General features: G+C 37.7%; 1 protein-coding gene across 4 annotated transcripts; it reads left to right on the plus strand.

The window, feature by feature from the left end:
• The first annotated feature begins 1,922 nt into the window (after positions 1 to 1,922).
• mdfic2 (MyoD family inhibitor domain containing 2) lies at positions 1,923 to 18,229 on the plus strand. 4 transcript variants are annotated; one of them, XR_013822632.1, is made up of 6 exons: positions 1,924 to 2,274; positions 2,383 to 2,455; positions 5,828 to 6,004; positions 12,984 to 13,207; positions 14,542 to 14,694; positions 18,099 to 18,229. XR_013822632.1 is itself a non-coding variant. In XM_079884866.1 (5 exons), the coding sequence occupies exons 1-5, from the start codon at positions 2,272 to 2,274 to the stop codon at positions 14,548 to 14,550; spliced, it is 486 nt and encodes a 161-aa protein (XP_079740992.1). In that variant the 5' UTR covers positions 1,924 to 2,271; the 3' UTR covers positions 14,551 to 15,291. The 4 variants fall into 4 exon arrangements, 3 of the variants coding, with proteins under 3 accessions (XP_079740991.1, XP_079740990.1, XP_079740992.1); XM_079884866.1 differs by lacking the exon at positions 18,099 to 18,229 and having other exon boundaries at positions 14,542 to 15,291; XM_079884865.1 differs by lacking the exons at positions 14,542 to 14,694; positions 18,099 to 18,229 and having other exon boundaries at positions 1,923 to 2,274; positions 12,984 to 13,258.
• Positions 18,230 to 21,165: the final 2,936 nt, after the last annotated feature.

Consider the following 21,165-nt stretch of genomic DNA (forward strand, 5'->3'; position numbering starts at 1 on the left):
GCTCCATCCCGTCTAAAAGAGAAACACTTACTGTATAATATAATTGCATGTTAGCCTTGGATGATATATAGCTTTAAAATCTTGAAAAGTTTGGTATCAAATCTTAAGTTATTAAGATTGCAATCCTTCAAATTGATGTTATGCAGTTTTTTGGAAATGAAACATGCATTATACTGAACCTACAGCATTTGATTCATTTATTTTAATGTGTGTTTTTTCCCTGGGTGGGTAAGGAATTGGCTTGTTAGCATCAACAGTTAGCTCCTGCTGGTAGATACTATAACTGCACCTTTATGATAGCAAAATATTTGATTTCCTTTTTTCAAAAGTAGCTGAGTAATCTTACAATTTTTTCTCAATCAATTTAATTGTATTATAGTTGATGTTTTACCAGTGACTGACTATTTCAGATGCCCCTTAAAAGTATGAAATTATCTAATTACTTATATTTTTGAACCCATGTCTACCACTTTAGATGAGGGATCAGCTACATAACAAACAGGCATTTCATTATAATCATTATGGCACAAAGCAACATATTGTAATGATGGAATCTAGTGATCTTAGCATAATCTGTATCCTGCCTGTTGTATCCAACCTGTAATATTCTTCACACTTAACCAGCACTCACTGTTGAAGAAGGCATCTGGCTTAGTCCAAACCCACAAACATACCCACATCTTAATTTTTCAATTAGCAGGCCCCTTGTTCTCTAAACATATGCAAACACAGCGGGGTATCCTTTAAAATGCAACTCTAATCTGCAGGCTAGTTAGAGTAAATTGGCAGGCTTGTAAACCTTGAGAAATCTGAATAGAGCTCATTATCAGTTTATCTCTGCTGACTGGCTTTCATATGAGGAGCATGTGTTGTAAGCTGAACTAGATTGTTTTGTGTGAACAGGGGTATGTGTAGACATGTTTGTGTGCAAAGAAAAAGCTACTGAACTTCAGTGCAGTAGTGCTACAGGCTACAGCATAAGGCTCTGAATAAAAAAAATTAAAAAAAAATTATTGTGAAACTGTGTGAATAATGCTGGAAGTAGCAAGTACATTCATAATTGGGTTTCTTCAACTTCTGACACTTTTATGTCCCAAGGGTTGATTTTTATTAACACATACTTTTTTTTTTTTTGTTATATCCAGTTCACATTAAAACTGTCTTGGAAAGATTTGATCATGCCTTGATTATTCATTTTTCCAATGCAGTTTAGTACATAGGCTATAGATTGTATATAATTTATCCCAGACTAAGACTTTCAATATGAAAATCAATCAAATATGTCTAAATTTTAAAGACTATGACAATTTAAACGAGTAAAAAAGCCTAATATTTCATATATATTGCAATATGTATTGTGTGAAATGTATGAGGATGTTTCAAAATTGCCTTTTTTTTCTCAACTGTCCAATTGTTGTCATTTCCCCCACAAACAATTTTGCACGTTTACCAAATTAATAATTTCACTGAAAAGCATTCAGTAAACAGTTTCGCATCAAGGTAAACAGCACTTGCAAACAAATGATTTTTAATGTGCATAATTTCCAATCAAGCTTTTGTTAAATAGTTAAAAAATATATATATAAAAAAAACTTAATAGCTTATTGAAAATAAATGAATAATAAAATATTGTTTAATTGTATTTAACATAGATATACAGTATAGCTATTACATTTGCTTTAGCAAGACAAAAGAGTTGGACATTTTATACCAAAAAAAAACAAAAAAACGTTTAAATAGGCTGTTAGATAGGCTAGTTTACAGGGCCAAAATGCATATAAACACCCAATTGAGAAAAAAAAGTGGGACACCTCAGCATCAAATATGCATCTTAAGGCGTGTTTGAACATTGATAGCGAGATCTATCAATACATTAATCATATTTGAATGAAAAACGTGAGAAAGCGTGTCGTTACCTTGAGTTTTTGTTGTCAAACGCAACACGTCACGACCATAGCACGACGTCATCGGTGGACTTGGGTTGGGTGTGTCACACATGTCAATCAAAGTTGATGCTCACTTAAACCCAGCAGTGACGACTAGCGGGAGTGTGAGAGAAACGAAACCCTTTGCTTTTGACGACAGTATACTTCTGTAATTTTAAATCTCAGTAACTTTCTTATTATCTATTTAAGTGAAATACCTAGACGTGTGTAGCTTTAACTGCTTAAATGCGCATGCGATTATTTTTGTGTTGCTGAAGGCGTGTCGCGCATTATGCTTAGAGCTCTCATGTGATGCATTTATATTGTCTTCACTAAGATTATATCAATGGTAAGTTTTCATACACTTTTAGCAGTGTCTTTGTGGGGGGTGGGGTTATGAATCGGTTCATTATTAACTTGATATTTGCTTTGATATTTTAATCACACTGTAAGACAGATGGCTGGACAAAACTCTGAAATCGAGCTTGATTTGATCAAAACTGAAGAGAGAAGCTCTTTTGTAAAAGCTGGTAAGTTAGTAATAAGCAATGTAACATGTTCAAACATTAGCCTAACACTGTTCGATTTTTGGTATGGTGCATTATGTATGTTATGAGAACAATGTTTTCTCACTCATTTTGAGATAGTTATTGATTGAAGAATGAGTGCATTAGCTTTCACAGCAGTTAGAAATAGGCAAGGTGAATCCTGTTCCCTGTCATAATGGATCTGTTTTTATCCCTTTTTCCCCTATAAATATCCCTTTCCCCATCCAGTAAATCCCCCAAAACCTTAAATTGTATTTTTTTTTTTTTTTATGAATTTTACTCAGAGACTAAAATAAGTTGAGACCGGGGTTAGTTGTCACACTGTCCCTTAGATCTCCATATTTATTTATCATAAACACTTGTATTAGAGATTATATCATGCATAAAATGGTAATGCATGACAGATGTGCTGTGATTGTGAACAGCTGATAATGGCACACCTGAGAATCTGCCATTTAAATCCTGTGACTGTGTTTGTCAAAGAGCATGCGCTCTCCCGTAATAAAACAAAGATTAATCTTCCACATCCGTCATATCATAACATTTTCACTTCACAAAACGAGAACACAGTGAAGACAAACTACAGAACTTTCTGGAGAAACAATTCTTTATCCTCTTTTCTAAATTATTCAATCTGAAGGAGAGAGAGAATAAAAAAGGCCAATACAGCCCAAAGCCATTTTCATTTGTCTTTCCTTTCTCTTTTTTATTTTAGACTAACAATGCAGATTCCTCTACGGAAAATATGTCCCGGGTGTTAATTAATCATAAGACATTAAATGTTAAATAAAAGAGAGAAAAGCACATTGAATAATTCATTTGGGATAGGTGGAAGAAAAAATAAACAAGGTAGTGCAGCCAAAGCAATGATTCATTAATAGTTTGCATTCAGATCTGGCAGATTCATTATTGAATGATTTCTGGGCTCACTTTGAAAGCAGTGAGAGCATAGGAACACCTCAACATGTTTTCTAGACAAGCCTGGAAAAACATTGCTTCAGGATGAAAGAACTTTTGAAACCGGAACTGACATGGTGGATTAGAGAACATTGATTATTTTGCATATATAGTGGTGGATTTGTTTCTGACAGGGATGTTTAGAGTATTTAAGTGATTTTAGCATTGCAAAAAAGTAAATGTGCAGATATAAGTTAGCTGTTAAAAAAAAACTGTGTATGAGAGACTTCTGGCTCAGCCAATGGCGTGAGTTTGGGGCGGGACTATAGAGTGCAACAATGTCCACCCACTTTTTCAAAGGGATTTTTCAAAAGTCTTCATTAAAGAATTGACTTCTGGAACCCAACTGTGGCATTCTATATCTGTTTGTTTGCAACTTGTGGATCCATTAATTTTTCTACTCTCTACATTACGACGAAAGTGAATGGGGACCAGGGCAGTGAAGCTCCAAAAAGGACACAAATAGCATCATAATATTTCCCCATACATCTCTGGTGCTATATTTAGACTTTTCTGAAGTCATATGAAAGCATTGTGAGGAAAAGACTGAATTTTTATTTACTGAAAATCCACAATAGGAAGCCGTACACATTTTCCTTTTTGGATGAACTGTTCCTTTAATGCTTTTAAAGGAACAAATTTCAAAGTAAATAAAATGAATGTAACTTTTGTTAAGTGCTAAGTACGCATCGATTTATGGCGAAAGAATAACCTTTGATATGACGCATAACGCAGTGACGAACGCGGAAGCACAGAGGACAGAGCAAAACAAAACACCAGTCACGAATTAGAAGTCTAAAACGAGAATTTTTAAAGAGTTTGTTTGAACTGCGAGAGGCGTCGAAGCTTATGCTACTTCTACGTCATACATCGTCAAGTGATACTCTTTTGGCGTAAGTCGACTTGCGTAGGACGTCTGCCAGAAGTTAGTTATTTTAGTTGATAAAGTTTTAAACGTACAGTATGGAATTTTTCACCGCTAGGGGTCGCTAACCTCTTTACAATAACAAAGGCGTAGTTTGATGACGCAACATTTGCTAAGAATTATGGATCTTGTCGTCAACGTCAAGCCGACCGATCTAATAATGTTTATGGATGACTGAATACATCGATGCTTTTATCATGACTGTGATATGAAGCAGTTCGGGATTGCTAAGAGACAGCTATCAGCTCCACACGCGACGCGAGTCCCGCGGATATAAAAGGAATATGGACATTTCATTATACCGAACTACACGCCAGTGAGAATACTCACAGGTCAGTTTATTAGACAAATTAAACTTGTGAGGTAACGCAGCGCTGTTTCACTTGGTCTAACATTACACTATCACACTAAACTGCATTTGAATGTGTTGAAATGTGTGTTAGTTTGTCTGTATGAGACTAGCAGTAAGCTAGATCAACATAAGAATAACATACAGATCATATTCTAACATTTTATCATCGTTGAACTATATGACATTGATTAGTTTTATGTAAATGTGCTCACCTGTTTAATAAAGTACATGTAGGAGCGGTCGAAGTCTCGGACGTGGAGCTCATAAACTGTCTATGGGAGCTCTAGGCATCTCGAAAACACCGCGCTGATATTGATTCTCGTTTTAGTTCTCCTTTTTTATCCAAAGTCTGCTTGCCATGGTCCATAATGTTTGAACGAAACAACAACAGCGTGCAGATAGACATTGCGAACTACACAGTTGTCCACGTCAGTCGCTTTGGTTACTATCAGAGGGCTCTGGTTGCTATGGCAGTACGAGCGGAAACCAGGGACAACGCAGATATGACGCCATTGGCGGCGACAAAACGGAAATAAAGAAACGGGACGTGTCTTCGAATTAAATTACAAATTTCTCCTGGTTTGAAAGTTGTTGGAAACAGTCGGGAAAATGTAAGTACACAACTAAAAAAAATATATAACATAGATATAGTGATTTTAGCTATTTTTAAAGCAAAAAAGTTACATATTGTGCCTTTAAATATGGATATTTTTCTTACACAAACGCAGCTCCAGAAGGCCTTTATCAACCCCCAGGGCCGCGTGGAGCACTTTTATCATGAATGGATGCACTTTTCAAAACATAAACGGCCATTCACTGCCATTATAAAGCTTGTAAGAGCCAGGACATTTTTTAATATAACTCTGAGTCTATTCGTCTGAAAGAAGAATGTCATATATACTTACTGTAGGATGGCTTGAGGGTGAGTAAATCATGGGGTAATTTTCATTTTTGGGTGAACTATCCCTTTAAAGGTACATATTAGTATGTTTTGAAAGGGTACAACCCCAATAACAGTTTTTGTACCTGAGAGTGTAGGTGAATTTAATCAACCATATCTTGCTCAATATAAATTTACTGTAAGCATGCAGATTATTCAAAAACTCCTTTTCTTTTTCAGGAGCGGAGGTGTCCAGCACAGCAACTGGGAGGCTCTCACCCATTCCTGAGCTGGATCCCTGGGAGAGAGAAGCAGACACGGACTCTACAGAATTCACTTACTCCTTATGCTCAGTGGACAGGTACAGCACGGCCGGCTCCTCCAGTAGCTCCCTGTCTGACTCCCAGGAGAGAGGAGGTGAGTCACACATCATCACACCTGGGTTTGGGGATTGGCCAGCTTCCACTTTCCCAGACCCCCATAGTGCCCTAAAGTGCTCTAATGAATAAAAATTACAACATCAGCTGCCACCATGAATTGTCTTGTATTAAATTTAAAACTCCTAATTTTCTCTCAAATGAGCAGTGGTTTTATACATGGTCTTGTTTCTTTTTTAATCCTTTGATTTTTTTATGAATTTATATGTTGCCAGAAGCAAATAATTATGCATTTTTAAATTGTAAATTATTAAAACGTATCTTTAATTTAAAATGAAAACTAAGGAAAAGCTTGTGATTTTAAAGCTGTCTACATCAGTTGAATAACTGAATTAAGCAGCACATTTGATTAAACTTACATATAGAGATGAATTATTAAAATCATGCACTGAGAACTCTTTTGCATGAGTATTACGATTCAACAGCTTTTTCAATATGAAATTAATTAGAACAATATATTTCCCTTCATTCAGCCAGTAGGTTCAGATGAGTTAAGGTGCTGCAGTCATTATGTCGTAGTGTCGAGCTTTACACATGCGTTACAATGCCTTTCCTGGTGTAATATTCAGAGGTTAATCTAATTCCAACTCTTATGCTCAGAGGCAAGGGTATTTTGTCCTGCATTATGCTCAAATCTACTTAAAGTCTTGAAAGCCCCATTTGAAGCTTGGTTTATTTTTTTTTTACTTAAGACCCTAGGCTGTGTGGAAACATTTCTTAAAAACAGACCATCACATTAAGTCAACTTTGCTAAAATCCTGCTAATTATTTTGAGTCTGTGTCATTCTTCCATTTATTCAATCACCTGGAAGTCTTTCTCTCTCCAGCAGAGCACAGATGATCTTGTAAGGGAAAAACACCTATACAGACAGATGATAATTGATTACATCTCCACACAGCTCTATTCCTTCTCTCTTTGGAAGGAAAAGGTGATTCAGTAAATTATGCATGTGTACAGAAGTGCCCAGCGAGAGCTGGTGGGCTTTTAAACTGTTGTATACAAGAGGTGCAGACAGACTGCAGGTCAATAAGGGCCTTTGAGTGTCTATCCCCATCAGCCGAACTCCCAAGGTGAGAGTTTTCAAAGAGGCATTTGGGTTCTATAACATACAAAACACTGTGTGGGCTTTCTAAGCTCTCGGCATGATCGTGCCATGTGTCGTTCATTGAAGTGCTTCATTTCTGACATCATTTTTGTGCTTTTTGACTTTTTTTTTACTATTTGATGGTAACGGCATGCTGTGTTGGACAGATGTGATTATTTCAATTAAATTCTAAATGGATGCATATTGTAATGTACTGTAGTACATTTTTGAATATGTGCAAAAAGTGTGATAGAGCCTAAGTCTGTTAACTAACTTATTAGCAATATAATAATATCTAGCTCTGCTAGAGACAACCACACAAAAAAGCAGTTTTTCCCCATGCAATGTTTCCATACTGGCACGTTACAGCTGTTTAAAGGTGTTTCTTCAACTATAGACACTTTGGCCCTGTGGGGTTTTAGAAAATAAACTTTTGTACAAAACAGATTTCTCTCACTAGTGTTTTTCCCCACTAACAATGTCCAACCATTTATATACATGCATCACAGGAGAATTCTGTCATTTTAGTCATATTTTAGACATTTCCACCTCATCTCAGATTATGCAGTTTGATTGTGACATTTGTGTAGTGGAAATGACATTTTTAGCCGACATTTTTGTCTTGTTAATGATAATTTTATAGTTAGCATTTTGTGTATCTTAAATACACATGATTAAATAATATTTCGTGTCTACCTGAAAACCTTGGAGCATAAAAGTAATATGTAAAAGTATATATAAAACTATTGAATTAAAGATGTTGACAACATTTGAATTTTTTTGCTAAATATGCTAGTAGTTTGAGAGCATAGGGAGAATTTTATAGTTAGCAGTTGGTGTATCTTATAAAAAATTTCAATTATTGCCTTTTGATTTCATGATATGTAACTAGCATCTGTACATATTTTAGATACCTCACGTTTCTGCTAACTAAACAGATAAACTGCAAGTGTATTCTCCATTAGGGAGGTTTTACACACTTCTTTATTGCTTCTTAAATGCAGCCATGAATAAAGTATAGATGCTTTAGCACTCCCTGTTAACTGCCCACAATGTCATGATTTCTTATTTCTGTTGTTCAGAGCTCTGTGCTGGGATTGTACTGAATTGTCTCTTCTGCCGATTCTACGACTTGTTCCTCATGCTACCTGAAACATGCGAGCGAGCTGCTATCTCCATCTGCCCTACCTACATGCTTTTCTCTCCACCCGCGGAACCTGCGCACACCAACTGGAACTGCGGTTGTGATTTTGACTGTGGACTTAGGGACATCTGCCATGAAACAGGGGAATGCCTTGAGCTAGCGATGGAAATTTCGGAGGTTTGCTATCACTAAGGTGCCTGCAAAACTGAAGACGTCAAAGTTGCTTCGTTGGAAGAACACTTTACAATTTCGTGTCACTTTGCAAATTTTGTATCAAAGAACACTACGGTCTATGCCAAAGCAAGCTAATAGATGCCCATTTAGAGCTAGAATAATCAAATCAAAAAAATATAAACATTTAAAGCTATTATAAGTGATTTCACATGAAATTGCTACTTTTCCCATCTTCCATAGTCCGACCCCTAAAGTCACGTCATTGGTTGAAGTGGTAGAGAAGTGCCTCCAAGTTTTCTGATTGGTTAAAGGGGTGGTATAATGCCCTTTTCACAAAATGTTAAATAAATCTCTGATGTCCCCAGAGTGTGTGTGTGAAGTTTTAGCTCAAAATACCCCACAGATATTTTTATATAGCATGTTAAAGTTGTCACTTTTTGAGGGTACGCAAAAACGCACCGTTTTGTGTCTGGCCCTTTAAATGTAAATATGCTGCTGTTCCCGACACAGAGGGCGGGGTTTCAAGAGCTTGTGTGTTAGCAGCTCATTTTGATTACCTCACGCAGACACACTAAAATGGCAGAAACTGTTCTGTCTTTTATGTTTAAACGGAGTCAGACAAAGATGGAGAGACTCAAGAAGAAGTGACAACACGTAGAATGCAGCAGGATGTCTCTGAATGGTTAGTTTATGAATTTATGTTGCTGATGTAGAGTTAACTATCTTCAGTTAGCATATTCTGTCATGATAATCTATAAATCGCTCGTATAGGAACTGTTGTGAGGTGCACACAAAGTGACTTTCTATTGCATGTGAAAAGACGGATGCTACAGTTTGAGCTGACTCACAAATGTGCTCGACTACAACAACTCTTCCTCTTTTCAACATGGACTGCATGTTCCCGGGGGCGGGGTTTATGTAAATTTTAGGGTTGGTGATGTCACTAACCCTGGAGGAATGTTGTATAGTCCCTACCAGCCATTTGTTGTAGTCCTTAAAAAATGATTTCTTTAAAAGCAAATATCTCCCTTTGCTTTGAACTTTGGGCATTGTAACTTTACATATGTTGTTAATGCTCAAAAAGCAACATTACACACTAACTAAAGTTAGAAAAGTGAAATCATACTCAACCACCCCTTTAAGGTGAGTGGCTTTCTCTTAAATAACACAGACCTCCTGTTAAAAAGGCTCCCTAAAGGGATAGTAAAAAAAAAAAAAAAACTCAACTCACACATCAATTGTGGCAAACGGAAGCTCAAGCATGTTCACTTGCTGTTCATGCTCAATGAGGTTCATTCTCATGTTACGCAGCACGTTTGAGCTTCCGCAAGAGTTTTGTTCTCGCACGTCAAGCAGGATCGGTCGAGCTTCGGTTTATGTTCGCTGATCAATGTTTATATGTGAATAAAAGCCCTAAATTCAATCTGTTCATCATATAAAGTGATCGAGTTTCTTCAGAAAATTTGGACCAAACCTCTCGATTCATATGGATTAGTTTTACGATCTCTTTGTGAACTTTTTGAAGCGTCAAAGTGTCAGTTGCGTAGCTGTTAATGGAGGGACAGAAAGCTCTCAGATTTCATCAAAAAAAATCTTAATTTGTGTTCCAAAGATGAACAAAAGTCTTAAGGGTTTGAAATGCCGTGATGGAGAGTAATTCATTACAGAATTGTCATTTTTGGGTGAACTATCCCTTTAACATGTTTTGACTCAGTTCGATTATTATTGAAGTGATCAAATATTGAAGCACTAAAGTTAACTAAAATTAATCACTTTCAGATTGTGTATCGGAAGGCTGATAAAATGATCCTATGAGCTTCACTTGATAAACAGTTCTACACAATAACAGGCCCTTGTGCCAGCGTATGTTGATTTTTATCACAACGAAGAGCGAAGTGGAGAGAAAAGGCCTTCAGAGTCTCCCCCTGTTGATGGCTTGTTTAAACTAGAGTGCAGTTGTTAAACAGCCAGTTTGAGACGATGTTTTGTAGGACACTTGTCCTTCTAGGGCCCATCAACCTTTGTTCTTCGTTCAGGAAGACTGCTCTCTCGAGTGCACGGCGACTGTGTAATAGATCGTTTTTGTCAGCGCCAGGCTCTCGTCACGTAATGGGGAAAGCAACACTTTTGTTCGTGTGTTTGTGTGCATGTAATTCAGGCATCTATTTCAGGGAGAGGTCAAGGTAAGAGAACGATCACGCCAGGCAGTGGGCTGGAGTGTTATTGTGTTATCTTGGCTTGCTAAACATTTGTTTTCAGTTATCAGATAGAGATACCCACTGAGTAACATGGTTGTTCAAACAGCAGGAAAGCCTCAGCGCAGTTAGCCAAGAAGTGAGTAGAGCTGTCTTTTTTCCCACAATCCTAAATGGTTGATACACATTTACACAAACAATCGTAATACTTTTTTATTTGTTTCCCAACAAATCAAATAGGCGCTTTTAGTGGATTTGCCAAAATGTTTGCCAGATTAGTAGCATCACATCCTAGAAAAAAAAGCATAGGGGACTTGTAGCATGTAAACTTGAATATCCACAAGCAAAACTGTATATCCTGATTTGTTTTCTGAGTTACTGTATGTTTTTTTATAACAATTTTCCTCAAACTCAGACTGGTGCAAAAATTATTATCATAGTTAAAGTTTCCACCAAAATGCTAATGTTATAGTTATCGATACTACAATATTTAGGGGGCGTTTACACAACACCATTTTCAACTAAAAACTGAAAACTTTTTATGCATTTTGGCCGTTCATTTACACGACAACGGCGTTTTGGAAACGCAAACTTTTCAAAACGGTTTCAGAGTGCAAGTTTATGAATACAATACCGCCATTCTCATGCATATTAAGTGTTCAGTCTGTTGGTGCGTAGTGTTTCTTTACAAAGTGACATCGCCAACTACTGGCCTGGCATGCATAATACAGCGTTTTTAATCGTTTTTGCAGATTCATGTGAACCGAATCTCACATTCGGTGTAAATTTCCTATTCTACTGTATTTTTAAAAATACAAAATAATGAGAATGATGACATATATGGATTATTCAAGACTATATCACTTTATTTTCAGTTTACTTCATTTGTAATCAGATGGCTTTCACTGTCATATGCACCACACTTTTCACTTAACAAAATTAACTTAAATTGCTCTCTAAAAAGACTTTGGGGGCCTGTCACATTTTCTCTGACATAAAATGCCTGAGCAAACAGATGCCTGCTTAAATGGTAAACATCTGCATGTCTAAGCTTTTGGATCTTTGTCAAATTACCTGATAGCTATGGGAGCCACAGGGGCTGTTGGGCCTCACTAATGGTGCTGCATATGGTCTTCCCATCTATTTAAAGAACTTCACAAAGGTTTGCGTCTGTGACTGTCTTTTCATTGTTCATAAGGACTTTCTGATTATTCTATGGTTTTATTACTGTTCAGGGCACTCACAATGGATTATATGAGGGTGGTGGTGGGGGTGGGGGTGGGGGTGGTGTGGTGTTGAGTTGGGGGGGTGGCTTGGGAATCACTTGAATGAGTTTCCCAAATAGAAACTTGCCAAAACCACTCCAGACACCAAAGCATCCTATACACAACCATCCACAATACCCTGTTCTGCATGAGCAAACACCATTTATACTTTCATGTAAAAATCTAGTTTGTTGTCAATGTTACTGTATGTTTCAGAAAAATAAATCTTGTGTAAATACATTTTATGCAGTTATTGATGTCTTAGGATGTGGAAATGTTCTTGAATTATGAATGCTGAACTGTGCATGTATGAAGTCCATTATCCCTTATTTCCCAGGATAGTCCCCAATAGGCTATCAAACAACTCATGGCTTTTGAATCTGGGCCATCCGAGAGGATGTATGTCAGCCATATATACAATCAAAAAGTGATCTCCCCCTCTTATGAACTAGGGTGGGTTATATGCCTTTGGGCTATGCAGACGATCAATCCCAGTGTGCGTTTCACAGGCCCATCAAGCCCATGGGCTCATATCAGAGATACCTTTCAATCAGTAAGAGATCCCCATCTGACATGACAGGTGATTTTCCTCTGCGTCCAATTAATAACCTCATTTTAACAATTAACAGTGGAGGATTGTGAAAGCCCTGTGGAAAGTGAAGGCCTGAGGGATTGGTAGCAGTTTAGGTTTTGCTGAAGCAAAGCAGATTCTCCTAGGTTCACTCCCATCATCCCCAGTCATAAGGCCACGCCCTTTTCCAGGTGTTGCCCTATGAGAGGCCTCCGAGGATGGGACGGGGTAAAAGGTGGGGTTGAAGATGGGCTGGGGAGGGAGAGCACATATGGCAGCGAATGATGGAGTACGGTGTGAAACCTCTCTGCCTTTACGCCCCACGGAGAAGAGGAAATTAAAGAGCAGGCGGAGGGAAGGAGAGCGTTAGGGGGTGTTTGTGGAAGGAAAGGGTGATTTAAGTGTCAGTGCAGGGGGGATGGGACTGTGGAGTTAATTACTGAGTAATGAGAGACAATTTATTGTGTTCTTGTTAGACACATCAAAATGCCTATTGTGAGACTCTCTGTTAATGTGTCCCCTTAGAGCTTGGTGCTAAAGGTCCCGAAAGCTTGTCTGGAGTTTTAGTAGCCAGCCAGAGTCTGATGCAGCCATCCTGGGACCCCATGGGCCCCCCGGAGCCACTGAAATACCACCAGGTGCTTTTAGTGTCGGTCCCCGAGTCAGGAGAATTTATTCCGAGAAATAATGAGAGTTGCATTAGCAGAGTATCGATCCCCCTCAGTGTGGCCTTCCCTCATGAGCCTGCGGTAAGTCTTTAGAGGCACCTCACAACCCCACTAAATCTTCACTTCCTCAGTTACAGCCCTCTCCTGTTGTTTTCTACCTCCTGTCCATCTGTTTTATTTTAGGTCAAAGTTTGTCATTCATCTCTGGATGTAATATTAATTCTGGAAATATTAAAACTAGAAAAATAAAAGCGTGATTAGATGTCTAACTACTGTACTGTTTTAACGAGGTGTACCGTTTTAAAATAATTTTCTCAAAATCGGACCTGTACAAAAATGTTATTAAAGCCAATATTTGATAAATAAAATATGTATTAAAAGTGTGGGGTCAGTATGATTTTTTTTTTTTTTTTAACTAAATGAAATTGATCAGAAGTGACAGTAAAGTGTTTAACATTGTTTCAATTTCAAATAAATGCTGTTTATATTCATCAAAGGATCCTGAAAAACAGTACATCACATGTTTCTTGAGCAGCAAATCAGCATATTAGAATGATTTCTGAAGGATCATGTGAACAAACTGGAGTAATGATGCTGAAAATTCAGCTTTGCCATCATAGGAATAAATTACATTTTAAAATAAATTAAAATAGAAAGCAGTTATTTTAAACTGTAATAATATTTCACAATATTATTTTTATCAAATCAATGCAGCCTTGGTGAGCATAAGATACTTCTTTTAAAAACATCAAAAATTCTTACCAGTCTTAAAATGTAATATTACAAATAAATATATAAAAAAATAATGTTTATATAATTCAATTATTTACAGTTCTTATTTAGTATGATTCTACAGTTTTAACATTACCTAGTAACTATTTAGGTGCAAACCAGGTTACATTTTTGTAATATTTTCAGCATGTGATAGACACTTCTAATAGACAATCGTAAAGTCAGTAAAATCATCCTTCAGCATGTTCGTAGAGAGGGAAACGCCAGTCTTTGATGTGGTACATGTGAACTCAGACCATAGAACAAAGCTGCCGTCACCAATAGCCAGATGTCAAAAGTAATCCGCACCCATTATTATTGAGTACCTGTCATGCATGATTCACAAGCAGCAATATCAATAGAGATATGTAAGTCTGCATGACATATAAACCCCAAAAGAGAGCACATAAATAAAATAAGTTGTAAATAACTCTAGAAGCCCTTGTGTTCAAATTAAACATGCTTAAAATGCTTTTATTAAATGTATGCAGAACTCGTTTTTGGTTTTCTTCTTTTTCTTTAAGACATTTTCATGACTGACATCTTCTCCCCATAAGCAGATCTTAATCTAAACCCAGTAATAATGACATCTCTAATCTGTGATAATGCATATTCTAATCTGAATTGTGTTCCTTGTTTTGTAGCTCAAATGAATACGTTCCATCAGCAGCTGAATCTGCCTTTGAAATGATCTCTCTGGACACACGAGTAGAATATGGAATGTCTATAGAATGCAAATGAGATTTCTCTGGACGTGCATAAATTAAGCAATGAGGTTCCAGCAAGAACACAAGGCTGTGAGTTGCATCTATTAATAGATTAATAGAATTTAAAATGAGACTTTATTTACAGGATTCCTGCCTTGGTGTTTCAAGAGCCAGTGGAACAAAGTCTCTGTCCAGTTTATCATAATGGAAGCTTTCTAAAGGAAAATGCATCGCTTTACAAACAAGAACTAGATGTGCTGAAAGTGCATTATAGTGCTTTCTTTATAGCATATTTGAAACCAACAGACACTGCATCAACTTACAGGTCACACTTACAGTGCTGCGCTAACATATACTGAATGCCATACGTTGAATATACATAATTGAACTCCTCCGGAGCGGTTTTATAAGACATATTTGTCGTGTTGTTCTTTTTTCTTCTCTAAACGTCCCTTAGGGCCACCAGCAGCAAGCCCAAACACCTCTTATGAAGAGAGATAACAATTTTCCACCATACGAGTCAACTTTTTCATTCATCAAAATGGCAGAACACATATGCATCCAGCTCCCCATAGAATTCTTCCCTAAGGAACATGCTTGTCACTGAGAAAACAAGTATACCAACAGTGTGTTAGGTAATAGGCCACCTCATTAATCACCAGAAGTTATAGCTTATGTAATGGCAAGACAACCTCAGCTCAACAAACTCTTTGTGTTTAGACTCATGTCATGTACAAAGTACAAAATTGGTTGTACTATGAATTTTCCTGGAAAAACAGGAGTCTGAGGATAATAAAAGAAAATAAAAATGTTTAGAAAACTGATGAAGTATATTGCAATAATCTGTAAAAGACATGAGTGTTGGAAATTGGCACATAGCGAATTTGTATCAGTGCAATTAAGGTTATTAGTTTGTTATTTTGAATTTATTGAAGGTTATGACTCAAGGATCACAAGCAGAATGGCTGAAATTCATTTCTGAAGGTTCAAACAAACTACATTTATCACCAAACTGCACTGTAAAAAAAGTTGCCGACTTAAAATTGTGAGTACAATCAACTTGGATGTTTAAGTCATTTCAACTTAACTGGCTTAATGAATCTTGTATAACTTACAGTTTTAAAAAATTGCTTATTTTGATGAGTTAAAGCAATGTAAAAACATGTTGTCATAACTTATTAATCATATAATTTCTTTACAGCTTGTATAGATATTAACTTATATACAGTTGAGCACCCTTAAGCATTTTGTATAGCTATAGCCACAAAAATATTAAAATACATTTAAAAAAAGTAGATGGACAGACATGCCTTACATTTAAAAAAGTCCATTACATTTTTCAAAGGTAATGCTTCTTTTACTTTAAGAACACACACACACACACATTTGTTGGATTAGTTGTTTGTGAGATTTGAGTTTAGGAAGCACAATTTATGGTAGCCTACAATTCTTATCAGATTTTATTCTCTATGTCATTTAAATCTAACATTGATTAACATTTTCAGAGAATTTGGTCGAAAAAGCAGCTATACTTGACTAAAAATAGCTGTCAATATAGCCATGAGTGGGCTGACATACCGTAAAAAAGAGCTATGATGCATAAAATAAAGTATTTAAATGTTAATCAGCTGATTTTTTTTTATATGACTTCTGTCACAGCACATCTAGGAAAGCCAGCTTTGATAATTCATGACGTTCAGATACAAACCAGTTGTTTTTGAAACAGCCCATTGATTCTGTTGTGCCTCAGAAAAGCAAACGTTCAAATAAAAATTGTGAATCAGTAATTCATGAGGTTCAATGTTTAGGCAGCTATGGTCAAACAGGCCCGTAATCTGTGAGAATGATGTGTCGTCTACATGAATAATGCACATCTGTGTGGCCGGTTTCCCACCTCTATTCGAGTAGAATCAAGCAGTACGGCACAGGTTGACAAAATGTTGCCCTTTTTATTATTTAGTGGAAATGTGCCTTTTCTACGCACTATAAATGCATTTTGAAGTCTTGTATGTCAGCAGGTGAGCCTGATCCAAGCAAACAGCGCAAGCTTGCTATCATCAATAAGACATGAGATCACAAACAGGGCATAAACAGAGCTTACACATCAGAATTAAACTCCTGTACACTCACAAACAGCTTGAAATGCAACTAAAAGTCTTCAGAGAAACAAGTGTCTACGGTCAGCCATTTTCTCGCTGAAATTAAAATTTCATAACAGATAAAACAGCTACCACTGCCGTGATGACCCCCCTCAGCCCCCCTTAGGGTTGACCAATTTGGGTTTATGGACAATTGCTTATTGTAAAATGAAATTACAACTCGCTGTTATTCCCAAGTTTGAAGCAAGGACTCTCAAATGTCAACTGTTTAGCAGCGTAGAAAGGTTACAGTGCGGTGGCATCTGTGCAAGTATGAATGTGTGTGAGCCTGACATTTGTATACTCACTTTATAATACAAAACAGAATAAAGATCTCTCTAGACAGCTCAGCTAATATAGACTAAGGCTGATGCATAATTGTATATATATGTAAAATGTAAACCATTTACAAAATCTATATTAATATAGACCTAAAATCATATAAACGCACACACACACTCACCGGCCACTTTATTAATTACACCTTGCGAATACCGGATCGGTCCCCCTTTTGCCTTCAGAACTGCCTTAATTCTTCATGGCATAGACTCAACAAGGTGCTGGAAACATTCCTCAGAGATTTTGGGCCATATTGACATGATAGCATCATGGAGTTGATGCAGATTTGTCGGCAGCACAAACATGATGTGAATCTCCTGTTCCACCACATCCCAAAGGTACTCTTTATGATTGAGATCTGGTGACTGTGGAAGCCATTTGAGTATAGTGAACTCATTGTCATGTTCAAGAAACCAGTTTGAGATGATTTGAGCTTTGTGTCGTGTGCTATCCTGCTGGAAGTAGCCATCAGAAGATGGAAACACTGTGGTAATAAAGGGATGGACATGGCCAGCAACAATACTCAGGTAGGCTGTGGTATTTAAACGATACTCAATTGGTACTAAGGGGCCCAAAGTGTACCAAGAAAATATCCCCACACCATTACACCAACACCAGCCTGAACCATTGATACAAGGCAAGATGGATCCTTGCTTTCATTTCGCTTACGCCAAATTCTGACCCTACCATCTGAATCTTACAGCAGGAATCGAGGCTTAACAGTCCAGGCAACATTTGTTCAATTTTTATTTTCCAATTTTGGTGAAAGCCTCAGTAGGCTTAGCCTCAGTTTCCTGTTCTTATGTGACAGGTGTGATCTTCTGCTTCAAGGTGTTGTTCGTTCAGAGATGCTCTTCTGCAGATCTCGGTTGTAGAGAGTGGTTACTTGAGTAACTGTTGCCTTTCTATCAGCTTAAATCAGTCTGGCCATTCTCCTCTGACCTCTGGCATCCACAAGGCATTTTCACCCACAGAACTGCTGCTCACTTGTTTTTTTTGTTTTGTTTGTTTTTTCAGACCATTCTCTGTAAAGCCTACAGATGGTTGTGCATGAAAATCCCAGTAGATCAAGTTTCTGAAATACTCGGACAAGCCCGTCTGTCACCAACAACCATGCCACCATGTTCAAAGTCAATAAAATCACCTTTCTTCCCCATTCTGATGCTCAATTTGAACTTCAGCAGATTATCTTGACCATGTCTACATTCCTAAATTGAGTTGCTGCCATGTAATGGGCTTAGATATTTGCATTAATGAGCTATATACCATGTACAGAAGTAACTATAGTATATCTCCAAAAAAAAAAAAAAAACATTGTACCAAAGTAATGTCTGTCCTATACAGCAATAATATATCGCTGACACTCATATCGCCAGCATCTCCATATTTTCATACAGAAATTGTCCAACACATTTATCAGAGTTAATCTGATGTTTACATAGACTGCTAGAGAAAAAGAACAAGCAAAGCAGAAGTTGCTTTTTCCACTGAAGACGTGTTTAGCACAACACAGTTAGCCGTGCCCACGCTCCTGACAGTAATTGCAGCTCAAGGAGGTCATCAATAATGTATTCAAGATCACTTACACATCGTGGAGCAGTCATAGGTTTAAAGAGAAATGCTTCTATCCTAGCTATAAAAAAACACCAGTGGTACAGGAGGTTCAGGGAAAATTTGGCCTTCAAAAGAGAACTTGTAAACAATTTACAGCAGTAAACAAAATATATCATAATTTGTACAGCAGTGGTCAAAAAGTGGAAGTCAAAACCTTTCACACAGAGAGGTGTGCAATAGATTTGATTAAAATGTGTCTTGTGACCCTTTTTTAACTAGTACAAGTCATTTACGGTACAAAAAAAATGCAGCTATAACATTTGAAAAGTACAATAAATAATACGTGAGATTAATATCTTAAATTATTTTTGGTTTAGTGCTGCACAGATTTTGCATTTGCAAATATTGCCACCAGTCCCACGCTTTCACTTTAGAAATATGAAAAAGCAGTAGCAGTATAAGTGCCCATATTAATCCATATTAATTTCTAGCGTGTAGAGAAACTGAAAGAAATAGTGAGGAAAAAAGTACATTAATATATATATTAGTGTATATATATATATATATATAGTAGTGAAAATACAATTACAGATATCAAGAATTATAGTTTTTACTTGAAATTCTGTTTTTTTTTGTTTTTTTTTATTTACTTGAAATTTTTATTGAAATTCAATTGTTAATATAAAGAATTAGCATTTTAACTAGTGAAAATAGTATTACAGATATCTAGAAATGTAATTTTTACAGGTAAGAATAGCTATGGTAATGAGTTTATGAATACTAATGAGAACTGGATTTCCACCAATGTCTCCGGCACGGACACCAATGGCTCTGGCACGTCTTCAACGTCTCCGGTACGGACACCAACGTCTCTCTGGCACGTCTCCACCGTCTCCGGCACGGACGCCAACGTCTCTGGCAAGTCTCCACTGTCTCCGGCACGGACACCAACGTCTCTGGCACGTCTCCACCGTCTCCGGCACGGACAAGTGCACGGACAGCTATGGTAATGAGTTTATGAATACTAATGAGAACTGGATTTCCACCAATGTCTCCGGCACGGACACCAACGTCTCTGGCACGTCTCCACCGTCTCCGGCACGGACACCAATGTCTCTGGCACGTCTCCACCGTCTCCGGCACGGACACCACAGTCTCCGGAACAGACACCAAAGTCTCCGGCACAGACACCCATGTCTCTGGCATGGACGCCCCCGTCTCCGGCATGGACGCCCCCGTCTCCGGCATGGACACCAACGTCTCTGGCATGGACACCGGCACGGACACCACCGTCTCCGACATGGACACCACCGTCTCCGGCAGGGACACCAATGTCTCCGGCACGGACACCACCGTCTCCGGAAAGGACACCACCGTCTCCGGCATGGACACCAACGTCTTGAATTATGAAAATCGAATTATTGATATAAAAAAAAATCAACATTGTTACTAGTAGCAATTCAATTGTTGATATCAAAAATAGACATTTCAACTAGTGACAATTGAATTCTTGATATCGAATATAAAGTATGTACTAGTAAGAATTGTATTTCTGATATGTGAAATTGGAATTTCAACTAGTAAGAAATCAATTGTTGATATCAACAATTGAATTTGAATGGCAGCCTTTGGTGACATTTCACTATATATACACTCACCTAAAGGATTATTAGGAACACCTGTTCAATTTCTTTATTGAAATTGAAATTTAGGGGTGTGGTCCTGGTCAAGACAATCTCCTGAACTCCAAACTGAATGTCAGAATGGGAAAGAAAGGTGATTTAAGCAATTTTGAGCGTGGCATGGTTGTTGGTGCCAGACGGGCCGGTCTGAGTATTTCACAATCTGCTCAGTTACTGGGATTTTCACGCACAACCATTTCTAGGTTTAACAAAGAATGGTGTGAAAAGGGAAAAACATCCAGTATGCGGCAGTCCTGTGGGCGAAAACTCCTTGTTGATGCTAGAGGTCAGAGGAGAATGGGCCGACTGATTCAAGCTGATAGAAGAGCAACTTTGACTGAAATAACCACTCGTTACAACCGAGGTATGCAGCAAAGCATTTGTGAAGCCACAACACGCACAACCTTGAGGCGGATGGGCTACAACAGCAGAAGACCCCACCGGGTACCACTCATCTCCACTACAAATAGGAAAAAGAGGCTACAATTTGCACGAGCTCACCAAAATTGGACAGTTGAAGACTGGAAAAATGTTGCCTGGTCTGATGAGTCTCGATTTCTGTTGAGACATTCAGATGGTAGAGTCAGAATTTGGCGTAAACAGAATGAGAACATGGATCCATCATTCCTTGTTACCACTGTGCAGGCTGGTGGTGGTGGTGTAATGGTGTGGGGGATGTTTTCTTGGCACACTTTAGGCCCCTTAGTGCCAATTGGGCATCGTTTAAATGCCACGGCCTACCTGAGCATTGTTTCTGACCATGTCCATCCCTTTATGACCACCATGTACCCATCCTCTGATGGCTACTTCCAGCAGGATAATGCACCATGTCACAAAGCTCGAATCAT

The sequence above is a fragment of the Squalius cephalus genome, assembly GCF_949319135.1.
Source record: "Squalius cephalus genome assembly, chromosome: 10".
Taxonomy (NCBI): Eukaryota; Metazoa; Chordata; class Actinopteri; order Cypriniformes; family Leuciscidae; genus Squalius; species Squalius cephalus.